At 33.6% G+C, this 16,362-nt stretch overlaps 1 protein-coding gene across 1 annotated transcript; it reads left to right on the top strand.

Moving 5' to 3' along the window:
- The first annotated feature begins 6,413 nt into the window (after positions 1 to 6,413).
- LOC129290245 (probable dolichyl pyrophosphate Glc1Man9GlcNAc2 alpha-1,3-glucosyltransferase) lies at positions 6,414 to 16,362 on the top strand. Its single transcript, XM_054926967.1, is given in 5 exon segments — positions 6,414 to 7,458; positions 9,824 to 9,923; positions 9,926 to 10,029; positions 11,914 to 12,151; positions 15,779 to 16,362. Coding segments are annotated over 5 exon segments (1,614 nt in total). The 5' UTR covers positions 6,414 to 6,705; the 3' UTR covers positions 16,198 to 16,362.

Raw genomic sequence — 16,362 nt, forward strand, 5'->3', positions numbered from 1 at the left:
TTAAACCATTGAGGAGCAAAAACCCAATTTCTCAGGGTTTATTTTATGCCCAAAACACCTCTTTTCATCCAATTATTCACTCAAAACATTAGATCACTATATAGAAACTCAAAACATGCTCCCTAAGATCCAAAGAAATAAAAGCTTACAAGAATAAAGCCTTTGGGATCAAAATCTAAAAATTTTTCTTCCAAAAATTGAAGAAAATCAAGAGAAAGGGAAGAGGATTGAAGTAGGGAGTTTACCTATCGTGTAGCCGAGCTTGCAACGGTCGCAAAGACTCCTAGATCCAAGCCTAACTCCCTCCCTTTCTCCTCTCTTCTCTCTCTCTCTCTCTCTGCGTTTTATTCTTCTTTCCTTTTTGCATTTTCTGCGTCCAGTTTGCCTCTTAAAATGCTGGTAAAAAATTTTGGGAAAAATTACAAGAAAGGGCCCAACATTTTTTATTATTGCACAAAAGCCCGGGTCAACTTTGGTAATTTTTCCCATAGTTAAAAATCAAATAAAACTAAACTTTTGCTTAGTAAAATTCAAACTCTAGACCTCTATCAAATTATTCTAAATTTTAATTTAATTATAGATATTTTATTTTATTTTTATAAATCTAAGTTTTAAAATTTCGGGATGTTACACAAATCATGAAGGTTTTATATTTCAATTGAAGTTTGACATTCTGAATTTAAAATGTCTTCCAAAACTTGTTTTGAATATGTTAACCTTAGTAGACATTTGTAATGGTTTATTCTTTCTACTATGGTTCGTCTTTAGATAACTACAGTTAATTCTTTTCACCATGGTTGGGTACTCTTATGGTTTGGTCCATAATTACCTTGGAGTTGTTAGTTAAGCGTCAGGGTAATAAGGTAAATCTTACATTTAACAAGTTACCATGATTGAGTATGTAGATGGTATTGTCAACAAGTTTTCTTATTGAATTAACAAGTAGCATTAGTGAATTAACAAGTAAAGCTAAGATTTTAATAAGTCAATAGGATCGAATATGTAGAAGGTATTGTCAACTAGTTTTGCCATTGAATTAACAAGTATAATTATTAATAAATTAATAAGTAAAGTTAGAGTTTTAACAAGTTATTAGGATTGAATATGTAAAGGGGATTGTCAACAAATTTTGCTATTGAATTAACAAATAATATTGGTGAAATAATAAATAAAATTATTAACAAGTTAACTGAGTCTTGGTTTGAAAGTTTGGGTTGTTATATATTCCCTCTGGTCTTATTTATAAGTCATTTCTACTAACCTCATCAATACTAATACAATAAAAGTATAAGGAATAAAAGTAAGTGAAATTCCAAACATAACCCTTAACTAAAAAGCAAAAAGTAAGTCAATCATATAATATTATTTTTTATTTTTCTCTCTCTTACTTTTTAAGGGTAATTTGGAAATTTCAATTTGAAACAAAAAAATCCCATCAATAAATGACTTATAAAATGAACCAAATTATGCTTCTAAAAAGTGACTCATATACTGAACGGGAGGAGTATTATATTTGGTAGTATATAACTAAGAAGTATAAATGACTTAATGATTATTATGTTTTTGGTGCACTAAGGGGTCTTGGGTTCAAACCCTATTGCCACCTTAGGGTATTTGACTTCCAGCAATGGTCTAGTTGCCGAAGCTTTGGTGGTCGTTGTTGGGGGTGGGTGGCAACAGGGTTCTTGTGAGTTGAGTTTTTTTTAAAGGCATTATAGTCATTTCTCTTCAAAATATATTTTCAATTAAATCCTTTAGTCCTACAATAAGTTTTTAGAATTCTTTAGTCTTGATTTGATATAACGTCCAATTAGTGGTCTTATAATAAAATTCTTCCTAAAACTTTTTCAATTTTAGAGTAGTACTAAATAATAAATAAGTGTCAACAATTAATTATCCTAACATCAACGTTATCTTTCTCTCTTGGAAGAGGTCCTATGTTTGAATCCAGTATTGACCTGCTTGTGTGCGTGCGTCTCTCTTCCTTATGAAGAGACTGAATCCATGATCCTTTAGTTCCCAAAACACATTAAAATATTGAACAAACTAGGGGTGTTCATGAGACGGGACGGGACCGGGACACCTCTATCCCGTGACCTATCCTGAAAAATGATAGAGACTCAATTTTTATCCTGTGTCCCTTCCCATCCCGAAAGGAGTTGGGACAGGATCGGGACAGGATTGGGACGTCTCGAGTCATGACGAACTTAATTAAATTTTATAATTCAGTTATAAAAGATCTTTTAGAATAAATCAAATACTACAAATACAAAGCAAATTATAAAAGGTACTATCTAAAATGCTAACTTCTTTAAATCAAATACTTAACATGAAGCCTCAAATTGATCACATAATGTAAATAAAAACTTATTTTCTTTAAAGGTAATACCTCATTGCTAATGTAGATAAACCCAATAAGCATAGGATAAGATTAAAAACTCAACTACAGCAATATAGGCAACAATAATCAAGCATAAACTCAAACAAAGAAGGTCTTTGTCATTTGATTAACATGTTAATTTTATACATACATCATGTCCTACCCCAGCCCATATTTTGTTCACAATAATTATGCATCCATCTGTTTATTAGCTATATATAACGAGGGCTATGTTACATGTCCACCATCTACTCCTATATATAGTATATATTATATGTCTTACCTCTATCCATATTCATTGCTAGCTTTTAAGATTCCACTTTAATTTAATTTTCATATATACTGTACTACTACATATCAACCATAAAACCATATATACACACAAAAGGAAGCCTAATTAATTATAAATATATATATATATATATATATGTATGTATGTATGTATGTATGTATGTTATAATCTATTCTTCATAGGATGGAATGATCATATTAAGTGGAGTGATTTAGGGAGATGAAGAGAATATATAGGAATTAAGAGAGTGGGTGCATGCAAACAATTAAATATCAAATGACAAAGAGCTCGTGTGGGTAATACATAAATAGAATGAGTGCAGGCAAGCTGAGTTTATGCCTTTTAAGTTCATTAGACATGGGTTCAGCCCTATAATAATATAAAAAAGGGAGGTAGGGCGATGAAACAGACCTGCAACTTAGATGGGTGACAAACAAAAATGAAAGCTAGATCGAGAAGGAAGGAGATTTGAGGTAGAGATGAAAAGGAGGCGTCACGCCGATAGCCTCAATCGTGAAAAGGAGCTAAGGTAGAGAGGAGAAGAACTTAAGACTGTAAAGACTAGAACTATGACTTACTTGATTGGTGTAGGTGCTGATGGCGTGGATGGTCGCCTGACTTGCATCTTGTGTGAAGCCATGGTGGAATTGTGAAAATTGGAACTCGTGAAATGGAAGGAAAGTGTCGCAGCTATGCCCATCGATAGGGTAGAGAAATGGGGAAAGTGAGATTATAGGAATATGATTATTAAATTCGAAGGTTGCGGATTGAGGTTGTAAGGTAGTGATATGTACAATTTCAAAAAAATAAAAAAAATAAAACTATTATAAACAAGACGGGATGGGACGTCCCGATAGTGAGCCCGAGTCCTATCTTGTCCCATTCCTTTTTTTGTCCCATCCTATAGAAGTCTCATCTTGATTTTTTTTGGGCCGAGATTAACCTGTCCCGATCTGATCAGGACATATCGAGACGAGTTTAGGCTGATTAGGACGGGTCCATCTTAAACACCCCTAGAACAAACAGACCTTTAAAATATATAATGCAAATTTACATATATACATACATATATACATATATGTATATATATTATAAAATTTTAAAGCTTGTTCATGAAAATTTCTAGTTCTTAACGAGTTGCCAATTTCTTGTAGTGAAGTTGTTAAAATTTGAATATCCACTTATCAATATTTATATTGTCCATTTAACAACTTGTCAAATAACAACTTATCAAAATTCAAAGTACAATTTATTAATATTTAAATATGACTTGTCAATTTAAATGACCAACTTGTTTTTTTTTTACAACTTGTTTCTTAAATATTGACAAGTTGTCATTATCATGCTAAATCAAATAATATATATTAATCATAAATTTAGTTTCCAAGCTTTTCCATTAGTATTGTTAATTTTGAAAGTGTAGTTATCAATTCTCTATATTTTAAGTTGTTAAAATTTGAATAGCCACTTGTTGGTAGTTATATTGCCAATTCAATAACCCGTCAAATAATAACTTGTCAAAATTCAAACTAAAACTTGTCAATATTGAAATATAACTAATCAATATTCAAAAAAGAAGTTATCAAACCACATGTTTGATTTTTACAACTTGTTTCATGAATATTAACAAGGTGTCAATATTATATTAAGGGTAAATATAACTTTTGGTTCCTATATTTTACTCACATTTTGCTTTTTGTTCCTATATTTTTGTTTCAGTGTTTTAGGTCTTTATACTTTTATTTTTTATTGTTTTGGATCCTTTCAAGATCCCTATACTTTGTTCATAGAGGGACAAAAAATAATAAAAATAAAAATATAGAGACCTAAAACATCGAAAAAAAATTACAGAGATTAATAGTAAAATACAAGTAAAGTATAAGAACTAAAAGTTACGTTTTCCCTTATGCCAACATACATACATACATACATACATAAAGTAAATTTTAGTTTCTAAGTCATGAGTGTTGTTAATTTTGAAGTAGTGTTGTCAATTGTCCATAATTAAGTTGTTAAAATTCCAACAATCTCTTGTGAATATTGTCAGTTCAATAAAACTTGTCAAATAATAACTTATCAAAATTCAAATTACAATTTGTTAATGTTTGAATATAACTTATCAATAATCATTAAAGAAGTTGACATTTGAAAATCGACTTGTTTAGATATTAATAATTTCACAATAGGGAATTAACAATGTTTTTGAACTAGCACCTTTCAAAAAAATGCTTCTAAACAAAATTTATAATATATTTTATTTTGCATTATAAATTTTAAGGGCTTTAGCAAATTTAGCCAATAATATATGATTAAATAAAACTAATAACTCACCTTTTTCTAAATTAAGATAATGGCCGTTTTCTAATTTACCTTTGATACAAAAGACAAAATTACCCTTAAACATCACAATATCTTGATTTCCCTTTTTCACACTGGTTTTGCTTTCACCCGCTCAAAGATGTGGAGACGACACTGTACTTTCAGTCACGACGACGAAGAAACTGACAGTAGGCAATGAAACAGCTCAAACCAATGGATAAACAGAGTTAAAGATTTAGCCAGGAGACCACAGGAATGCGAGACGAGGTGAGGTAGACTGGAAGCTACATTTAGGTTGAAAAATAAAAAATGCAAGGTAAGGAAGTCTGAAACTGCAGCTTCTACATAAAGCCATATTAAAGCTACAGATCCAGGGTGAGGAAGTCCGATCAGACTTTGTTACAAAAATTAAAATTCAAGCAAGGGTTTGTTGAGATTTTGTTTGATCTATTTTAAGAAAATAATTATGTGTTTTTTGTGTTACTGATCTGCGACACTATATTATTGATATACGACTGTATATCAATTATAAATAAGTTTATATTTAATTGTTTGATTATGTTGATCTACGATAATATATCAGTGATATACTATTATATATCACTAACATATAAGTTATATCAGTTAAAACTTACTAATTTGTTTATCATATATATACAGTTGTATATCAATGATATAATATCGCATATTAGTAATGGAATTTTCTTTTCAATGTCTAATGTCCTCTTCATAATTTCTGGGAAGAACAGAGAGAAAAAGAGAGGAAAAGCTCTGCAATGAAGATGGTGATCCAGGAAAATTAGATAAAAAATTTTGATAAACAAAACCATTGTACGAGAGATGAATATGATGATTCAAGAAAATCAGATCCAAAAATCTAATGAAAAAAATATTCAGAGATGATAAATCAGAGAGGGAGCATGCACAATACGATTTTTGATGATAAAAATAAAAGATTCAATCAGCTAAATATTAATTAAATCAAATATATTATGTTTTAATCATAAATTTATTTTGACGATACAAAAAAAATACATCTAATTAATTTTATGAATGAGCCATATTTAAAAATATTTAAAAATTTAATCCATAATTTATGAGAGTTGTATTTTTTTAAAGCCATTAAACTAATTTTCTCTAAATTTTAAAGAATGTGTTAATTTAACAGTCTCGTGTTTTGAAGAATCAAGGAATCATAAGTTCAAAACTTCCCTTCAGTAACCCCTTTGCGTAATTGACCAGTTTGCCCCATTTTTAAGGAAATTAAGGGCATTTAATAATTGAACCATGATATTCAGTTGAAGATCTTGGACATGTGGAGATGTTTTTAAGATGGCTCTGGTTGAGATTTACGTACCTTCATCCCTTCTCACCCAAAGTTAAATTACATCCCGCTTTAAGGGATTTGATTGTAATTTTTAAATTCTCGAGTCTATTATTTGGAAACAAGTCTCTTATTTGGAGTTTCAACGTAATTTTCCCTTTTTTACCCGCCAATGTTCTGGCTCAGCGACTGCGTGATTCCGTATGACCAAGCCGGGGATTGAACGCGAAGGGATGGATTAACCTTGGATTTCGACTTCGAATTGGGGCAACCAAGACTAGATTGGGCTCCTGTGAGTGCTGCTCCATTGCTTCGTTAACGAAGGCAAGCCGAATCTAGTTCCTCGACGTCGTAATTCCTTGTTTCCCTTAATCAGTTGCAGTTTTTATCATGGGAGAACAGAAGCCAAGCCTTAAAAAAGTTCAAAATTCTTGCGGCTCCAAAATGACTCTCTGGTGGTTCTTTCTTGTAGCTGCCTGCATAAAAGTTCTTCTTTTCCCTTCCTATCGTAGCACTGACTTTGAGGTCCATCGCAACTGGATGGCCTTGACTCACTCTCTTCCACTCTCACAATGGTACTTTGATGAGACAAGTTCATGGACTCTTGACTACCCTCCGTTTTTTGCATATTTTGAACGCTTCCTGTCTATTTTTGCTAACCTGGTGGATGGGAAAATTGTGCATCTTCAGGAGGGGCTGAATTATAGCTCAAACACGGTGATTTATTTCCAAAGAGCCACTGTAATACTGTCTGATTTGTGTCTTCTCTTTGGGGTTTATAGAATGACTAAGAATCTGGATTCAAGAAGGAAAAAGTTGATCTGTTTACTGGTCATTTGGTCGCCAATGCTATTTATAGTGGACCATATGCATTTTCAGTACAATGGATTTCTCATTGGGATTTTGTTGATTTCAACTTCATATTTGGAGGAAAGGAGGGATGTGTTGGGTGGTTTTGTTTTTTCTGCTCTTGTGTGCTTTAAGCATTTATTTCTTGTGGCAGCACCAGTTTATTTCATTTATTTGTTGAGGCACTATTGCTGGGGTGGAAAGCTTAAAAGCATTAGTCGTCTCTTGTTTTTGGGAGCTGTGGTTATAGCAGTCATAGCAGCTGCATTTGGGCCTTTTTTCTACCTTGGGCAGGTAATTAGATCTTCTACATCTTGAATTTATCTATGCTGATTTTGTATCCCACATAAATCATTGCGTTGGCCAATTTAGGACTATTGACAAGTTTTGGAAGAATATTAGAGAATGTTTCGTTGAATTACTGATCTTTGTGGAATTTTAGTGGCAGATTAATGTAATTTAATTTAATTGCTCCATACAAGAGAAGTAGAGACTAAGAATTGTTGGCCTGGTGAAGAAATTTTTATTGTTAATAACTTTCTACATTAAAGAGAGTTATTTGTGATTGAAAAGGAAAGAGATTAGAAGTTTGGACTTGGGTCAATATTAGAGCCTATCGTGATTACCATAGATTTTTTACATTTTATGAAAGTGTTTCCTTTTTCTTTCCCCCCAAAATACTATCTCATAAAAGGCATTGCACAATAGAATAAGTTTATGTTTAGCAAAATCATTTGATAAGCACTTTCAAATTGCTATGAAGGGCATGCCTTTGATGTTAAAGTAAATATATAAAGATAATGGGAATAGGAGAGAGTAGTTAATGAGGGAAAATGTTAATAATGTAATATGGAAATTAATAATTTTAGGGGTATTTCTGTCTTGTGAATTTTAACTTTTTTCTTTTGTTTCAAAAATGAAGGTCCAACTTCTTACTTCCTTCCCACAACAAAAAACTTGCTTCTACCTTAAAGCTGCTTACCATTTTCCCCCTCTTCAAAGCAAACATCCCATAAAGTTATAAGTTCTTTTTTGAAAAAAATAAGCAACTTCTTTCCCCAAGTATGTTCGGCCAAACCGGCTATTGGAGAGATGATCAAGGTAGGATAAGATTCTGCAATTTATTATTATTATTATTATCATTATTTTTTGTGGAATGATCTTAGGATTATATTTTGGTTTTGGGAAGAAAAAAATAGGGGAAGTTCATTAGGCATTTGTTATCAAGTTTTCCATATAAAATAGCAAGTGGAGGACATTTTTTGAAAGACCCTATCTTGTAGGTATTGCCCACAAATACCTAAAAAGTTACATTTATGTTTTGTCCCTCTTGGATTATGTGTGTAATTCCTCTCAATCCTTTTTATACGCAGGTTGAAAACCATATTTCATCCTAAAACCTTCTCCCCTCTTTCTGTTCTTCAATATCATATTAGAGTTTCTGATCAATTGGCTAGAAATTCTGGCTGCCACTTTTTGTCTCAATTAAAATTAGCTTTTAGCACAAGGTGTGGTGGCTTGTGTTTTACCTACACTTAAAGCCCAAAGGGCTTTCAAGTTAGAAGGTGCGATAGAAGTAATGTTAAATTAAACCATTCATGAACATTCCCTTAACAGTTTAAGCTTTGAAGTTGAAACTTGAAAGGGCTCTGAATCCTTGTTACAGCCTTGGAAAATATTACATTGAGGATTTTTGTTTTTTAAAAAAATTGTGATCTTACAACATGGGTAATTCAATTTTATTTCTGCCTTTTGAGTAGCCAGACATCAGAATTATCTTATTGGTCAATATATATTGGATATTATTTGGTCCTTATATTATTTTTTTTTTCATTTCTCTTGATTTTTGATTTTATAGGTCAAGTAACAGAATTTAGGTTTCCACAGACTTCATGTCTCTTGATCTTTGGAACAGAGTTGCATGTTAATCTGGCCTGGATCGTTTACTGATCTATTGAAATTTACCAAGATCACTTCTCTTTCTCACATGCTTGTTAAGATGCCTACCAATAAAGAGGCGGGGGGAAGGAAAAAGAGATGTCTGCAAGGCTTTGTCTTGCAACATTTTAGCTTGTATAATTAGGAATGAAAATGTAGCATTCTGGTATGTTATCTTCTTCATTGCTTGACCAGTAGCAAGATACTGATCACCAAGTGGAATGGTAAATTGTAGGACATAAACGGAGGTGGTCTAGTGGACCACAAAAACTCATTAAGATAACCAGTTCCATGTCCATATCCATGTGAGATTTAACAAAATTTTATGTTGGTTATTGAGGGTCCAACATAACCTTCCTCCTTTATCCAGACTTAGGACCAGCTATAAATATAGATGGAGTTTAATTTAGCCAGTTCTGTGAACCAGAAAAGGCAGCAAACAACCAATCTAAAATAAATAAGGCTCTTTAACTGTCAAGATGAAGCTTCAGTAATTGATACTATGCATTGCTGGTCTTTAAGAAGAATTCTGCTGCTATTTTTACTGTTTACCAATTGGAAATAAGCACCTTTTTAACCCAAGTGAGGAAGACTGTATTTACTATTTACTGCACTCAATTCTAGGTAGAAAAGACTGTGTTAACTTCACTCAACCCAATTACATGTACATTTTTTCCTTCCATTTGGTTTTCTTAATGATTATTCAGATGTTAAAATGCAGATACATCAAATCTTCCACAGACTGTTTCCATTTGGCAGGGGGCTTTGTCATGCATATTGGGCCCCCAACTTCTGGGTATTTTATATCATATTAGACAAGGGCTCTCATTCATGCTCAGAAAAGTTGGTTTCAAAATCCCAACACCAGCAGCTTCATTCACTGGTGGGCTTGTAGGGGATTCCTCGCCATTTTCTGTATTACCTCAGGTATGCTCTAAGTGAGTAAAATTTGGCTGCAATCCAGGAGAAAAAATGCATGCATGTATATGTTGTCATCATCAGCTAGCTGATTATGTGCTTGCATCAAAATAAATTATTGACTTTAGTTGCTATCTACATTTAGCTTTCTGTGGTTATTTAGGACTGGGAGGTGGCCGGGATGGAGGAGGCGAGTAAAGGTAGAGACATAAAGTGGACCACCCTTTTCCCTTACTCTCCATTTCCCTCATTTTCCTTTCATCACCATTAGATCAAAGCCTTTCAATGGTTGACATTTAATATTTGATAAAATTATTATTGTATTTTTATATAAAATATATAAAAAATTATAATTCTAAGTTGTTTTAGATCAAATTTTAATAGTTCAAATATATTTACATATTTTTAAGTAAAATTAAAATGATGATTTTATCAAATATTAAATCAGAACTGTTTAAACTTTGATCTAACGGTAATTAGGGGAAAAGGAGGGAAATGAAGAGTAAGGAAGATGAGACACCCTTCTGCTGTTTGAGTTACGGGTTAAACAGGTCAAGATTTATCAACCCATTTATTTGAATAGGTTAGATACTCCGACCTTACCTAGTGCCAAAAAATTAAAAAGGTACCATTCATTGCAATCAAACAAAAAAACTTACTTAACTAGCTCAAGTTTTGTCATCCAACTAAAACAAAATAAAGTAAGTAATGAAATTCTTCAAACTTCATCTAGGGCTTATGAATCTTGTCTTGAAGGTTAGTTCTTGAACTAAAAGTTGAAATATCATCTGGCGTTTTTTTAAATTCCTAGGAATGATTAAACAAAAGGGTCAACCTAGGGTTATGTTGGTGGGCCCACTTAACCACGGCCAGCATGATGAGCACGCATGTGTGGCCAATGTGATGACATGCCCATTTATTTTGGTGGTTTGATCCATTTTGGCAGCTCTATTTTAGTGATTCTCCAAGCTGAGAATTATGCTTCTTGACTGAAGGTTTGGAAAACAAATCTTCAAGCATATGGGCTGATTAGTAAATTGATTTAGTTATGGTAAACCATTCCGACCAGACTTTAGGTCACACATAAACCAGCACAGCATTAGATAGTAACATAACATCAGCATCAGTCCAACTTTAGCATGCAATGTTTGTAAACATTAAGGTGATTTGATTGGTTGGAATTGGTAGAAGATTTTTTGATATTAGCATTTTTGTTGGCTTTAGTATGAGCTTATGCATGGCCTTGTCTGTTTCACTGAAATAACATAAGCTACTGAGTTATGTTTTTTCAAAGCTTATATACCCTTCATTGTTTCATCGAACTTTCATTCCCCAGTGCTGTCTCTCAAATGTAATTGGTTTCTGTTGTTTTTCCCCTAGTCTAGTTATCGTTTAGGGGCCCAGGCTTGTGTTCTTTAAGTCTTGGTGGCCCTCCTTTATTTTTCTTCATTGCATGGGCTAGTACTCTTGAACCTTGGATTCCTCGAGTGCTACCTTTTTTTCTTAAAATTTTATTACAGGTCCCAGATCTTAGGACGGTTAGGCCTTTTTTAAGTGTCTTGATACCATGCCAACTTTAGTATATGCGTATGCATGAACTTTTCTGTTTCACCAAAATAGCTTAAGCTACTTGTTTAAGTCTGCCACAAATTTACCCTTCATTTCTTTGTTGAATTTCTATTCTCGAACACATTGTCTATGTTTTAGTCATTGTAACTTTTCAAATGCTGCAGCTCAATTCAACTGACATTATTGGTTGAGACTGGTGGTTTTGCATGTATGTTAAAAGGGATGGTTAAGTTGTTTTAATGAGTGTAGCTGAGCTTTAATCATTCAATTTTGGTATCATTGAAGTATTCATTTTTTTAGTTAACCAGTCCAAACAATCTGCAGGTCACCCCCTTGTTAACCCTTACAATGGTTGTGCTTGCTTTATCTCCTTGTCTTATCAAGGCTTGGAAGAAACCCTCGCAACAGATGATTACCAGATGGATAGCCTATGCTTACACGTGTGGTTTTGTTTTTGGGTGGCATGTGCATGAGAAGGCATCACTCCATTTTGTCATACCTCTTGCATTTGTTGCAGTGCAAACTCTGGACGATGCTAGGCATTACTTTTTGCTGTCAATAGGTATGCTTGTTTATGTTAATTTGTTTCCCAGATCTTGAAAATTCACCCCTCTTTTTTAGCCGAAGAAAAATCATGAATAAGTAAAGTCAAAAGTAATATCAAACACTTTTTGGTGGAATATGTGTGTCTAGTTGTCTATAGTTATTTATCAATTGTAAATGCTTCTAATACCGTCAAAGGCCACTCCTACTCCATCTTAAGCTATTTAACGAGGGCTGTGTAGTTTTCTCTGTAGTCTCTAACATGCTGCTCTCGTATAGAGTCCTTTGGACTTGAAGCTTGGACATGGTTACATGAATAGACTCTTGGTACATAGTATTAAAATTAAAATTTGCAGAGGAATTGAGGGAATCGATTGATTTAATTTGTTGAATCAGCAAAGGGGGATATATACAACTGTGACCCGTGATGTTGAAAAGAAATAAATAATGTGCAGGAAATAAAAAACAAATTCTAATAGATTATATCCTTGATAAATATAAACATTTACAAAGATGTTTCCGCACTCCCCTTCAAGTTGAATCATAAATGTTAATCATGTCTGGCTTGCCAATGAAGTATTAAAACTTGTGTTGAGCTAGTCCTTTTGTGAGAATGATAGAGACTTAGTAGCATGGGATACCAAGTCCCACATTGAGTAGTATGGGATGCTCAATGGGGTATATAAGTGGGTTAGTTCTCCCACTTCAACAGCTAGCTTTTGAGGTAGGGTTCCCCATCCTACTTAGGTACCTATCGATATCTGCCATTCCTTCTTTGGAAGGAATGTAGACTAGGTGAATTATGCCATAATCTATCTTCTCTCTTATGAAGTGCATGTCAATCTCAAATGCTAAATCCTATGACGTTGAACTGGATTATAGATGTGTTTAGATTAAAAAATTTCGACCTGAGGTTACAAATTGAGGTTATGATAAAAGTTTATAATTGTAATGTGATTTATGTTCGGATATTTTTTTTTTAGAAATTAGTTGAATAAACTAAAATTTGTTTAGATGATTGGATTCAAAAGCTAGTTGAGATATATAATAATAAAAATGGACATGGGTTTTTTTGTATATAATTTTGTGACTAATTTGATGTTTTTAGGAAAAAATATTCTGCTTAAAATTGCAATTACAGTTTTTTAAAAAAGTAGATTAAAAATATAAAATACATTGATAAATAAAAAATCTTAATTTTTAAAAAGGACATGAAATTATGATATATATATATATATATGTATGTATGTATGTATGTATGTATGTATGTATATGTATATATATTTGTGACTTATTTGATTTTTTTAAAAGTATTAAATTTCATATCACAATTTTTTTAAAAAAAGGTAGAATAAAAAATTTAAAATAAATTGATAAATTTGATAGGCATAGAGAAAAGGAGATTTAAAAAAAAATTGATAAATTGATAAAAAAATCTTAAATTGATCCAACTTTACAAAAAATACAACAGTGACTGGCAAAGACAGATTAAAGGCGCAGAGAGGGGGGGGGGATAAACCAAAGCAAGGCAACGCACTGCACTACCAAAGCTACTTCAAGTAGCTTTTGGGAAAACCTTGGGTTGGGATAGGAAGTGCTTTAATGATGAAAGTTACCCAAACAAAAAGAATTGGCTTCAATTTACTTCTGGACTCAACCTAAGGTTTGGATGCACGTTTTGCTTATCCAAACATGCTCTACGTGATATGTTAATGGCAAGCATACTATCTGAATAAAGTTTGACCGGCAAGTTCACGCTTTTCTTCAATTCTTCAAGCACTCTCTTAAGCCATGTACCTTCACAAATCCCAAGTGCAACTGTTCTAAACTTAGCTTTTGCGCTGCTCCTTGCAGTCACACTTTGCTTCTTCTCTAGGTGACAAGATTGCCCCAAACATAAGTGCAATATCTAGATGTGGATTTTCTATCATCTTGGTGACTTGTCTAGTCTGCATCTATAAAAGTTTCCACATTCCGTTTGCCAGACTTCTTAAACAAGAGGCCTTTTCCTGGAGACACTTTCAAGTACCTGAGAATATTGTAGACTTCATCTAATTGTTTTTGCCTTGGATTATGAAAATGCTGACTGACTACACTTACTGCGAAAGCAATGTCAGGTCGAGTTATTTCAAGTACCTGAGAATCCTATAGACTTCATCTAAGTGTTTTTGCCTCAGATCATGAAAGTACTGATTGACTACATTTACTGTAAAAGCAATATCAGGTCGAGCGTGAGAAAGGTATATTAACTTTCCCACCATCTGTTGGTATCTCCCTACATCCATTGCTTTGCCAAGAGCCTCTTCATCACTGATCTTGTCAGTTCGTATGGGAGTATTGCTTGGCCTACATACCATTTTCCTTCAAAAGATCTAGATTGTACTTCCTCTGATAAATGTAAATTCTCTTCTTTGATCTCGCAATCTCCATCGCAAGGAAGTATTTCATCTCCCCAAGGTCTTTTATGTAGAATTCTTGGGCCATTGCAGTCTTAATATGCTCAATCTCTTTTGTATCATCTCCTGTAAATACAATATCATCAACATAGACAGCCAAGATAGCTATCTTACCACTCTGATGCTTAAAGAACAAAAGTATGATCACTCTGTCCCTGAGTATATCCCTACTTCTTCAAACCATGAGTGAGTCTCTCAAACCATGCTTGAGGGGACTGAAATTCTTCAACTTGCACACTTGATTCAGTTTCTTTCCGAGGAACTCTGTAGGAAATTTCATGTAAACCTCCTCCTTGAGTTCACCATTCAAGAAGGCATTTATGTCCAGTTGATGTAAGGGCGAGTCAAGATTACTAGCCAGAGACAAAATTCTAACTATATATTTAGTTTGGCAAATGGTGCAAATGTTTCAGTATAGTCCATCCCATAGATTTGGGAGAATCCTTTTGCAACAAGTCTGGCCTTGCATTTGTCAAGGCTCCATCTGCCTTGTTTTCAGGTGTAAATACCCATTTGTAGCCAACTGGCTTCTTTCCTTTAGGAAGATCAGCGGTGACCAAGGTGCCATTCTTTTCAAGGGCCTCCATTTCCTCCAAAATTGCTTGTCTCTACCTAGGAACAGCCCTGGCCTCATCAATATTACTTGGTATCGAAACGCTATCAAGATGAGAGACAAAAGCGTAGTACTTTGAGGAAAGGGCTTGATAAGAAACAAATCTTTCTATAGATGTTTTGTGCAAGCTCTAGGCTCCCTAGGCTTCTTCCTTACTGCAAGATCCAAGTCTTTAGCCACTTCACTTTCTTTAATAGTTACTTGCTCACTACCATCACAAAAAACGTGTTGACACATTGCATTTTTATTTGGAGTACAAAGGCCATAAAAAACGTGCAGGAGGCTAGCTAGCTACTTGCTGCTATTTGACTGAAATCTTTTAAGAGAACACCTTTGAATTCATTTGGAAGAATATCCAGATACTCAACTTCAACATCTAGTCGATAACCCTGGCGATACATTGCATCATTGACATGGCCATGAATTTTCCATTCGCTATTAAATATTTGCATTTACTTGGACACAGCATAATTAGTTGACAGCCATGCAAAAATTGCTTGGCATATCATTTGGACATGAATGCATATGCTTTATCCTTTTTTCTGAAGTTCACTTGGGTTATTTGTTTCATGTGCAGTATCCTGCTATTCTATATTCCCACTACTATTTGAGGCACAAGAATATCCGATCAAAATTCTTTTGCTTCTATTGCACTCCATTTTGATGTGGTCAGGATTTTTAGCGCAATTTTCTGATGATAATGATAATGAAGCATCAAGAGCACCTGCAGTTAATGCAAAGAAAACAAATAATCATGCTGGGTCTAAAGGTAGTCCAGGTGTAGCTGCAGAGAAGAGAGTGAGTTTGATTGGGTGGATTGAGAAGAGTTACTTGGTAGGTCTTGTGGTTGTCGAGATTTGGGGGAAATTTTTGCACCCTCTATTTTTGGGTGATAAACTTCCCTTCCTACCTCTTATGTTAATATCTGTATATTGTGCTTTTGGTATCATGTACTCGTGGATTTGGCAGTTACAATTCATAGTTCAGTCCCCATGAAGTTTTGTAAATTGGATTTTCCATAATTATGCACAATCATGCATCTAGAGATTGAGACAATTTTGGTAGTGTATATATGCGATCAATTTGTGATTGCAGAGGATTTATACTCAGTTTGCTGATGAACTTTTTCATAAATCAAATTGATGTCATTGTTTTGTTGCA

Source organism: Prosopis cineraria, unplaced genomic scaffold (genome assembly GCF_029017545.1).
Source record: "Prosopis cineraria cultivar Desert tree isolate PC_DT_omini unplaced genomic scaffold, ASM2901754v1 PC13, whole genome shotgun sequence".
Taxonomy (NCBI): domain Eukaryota; kingdom Viridiplantae; phylum Streptophyta; class Magnoliopsida; order Fabales; family Fabaceae; genus Prosopis; species Prosopis cineraria.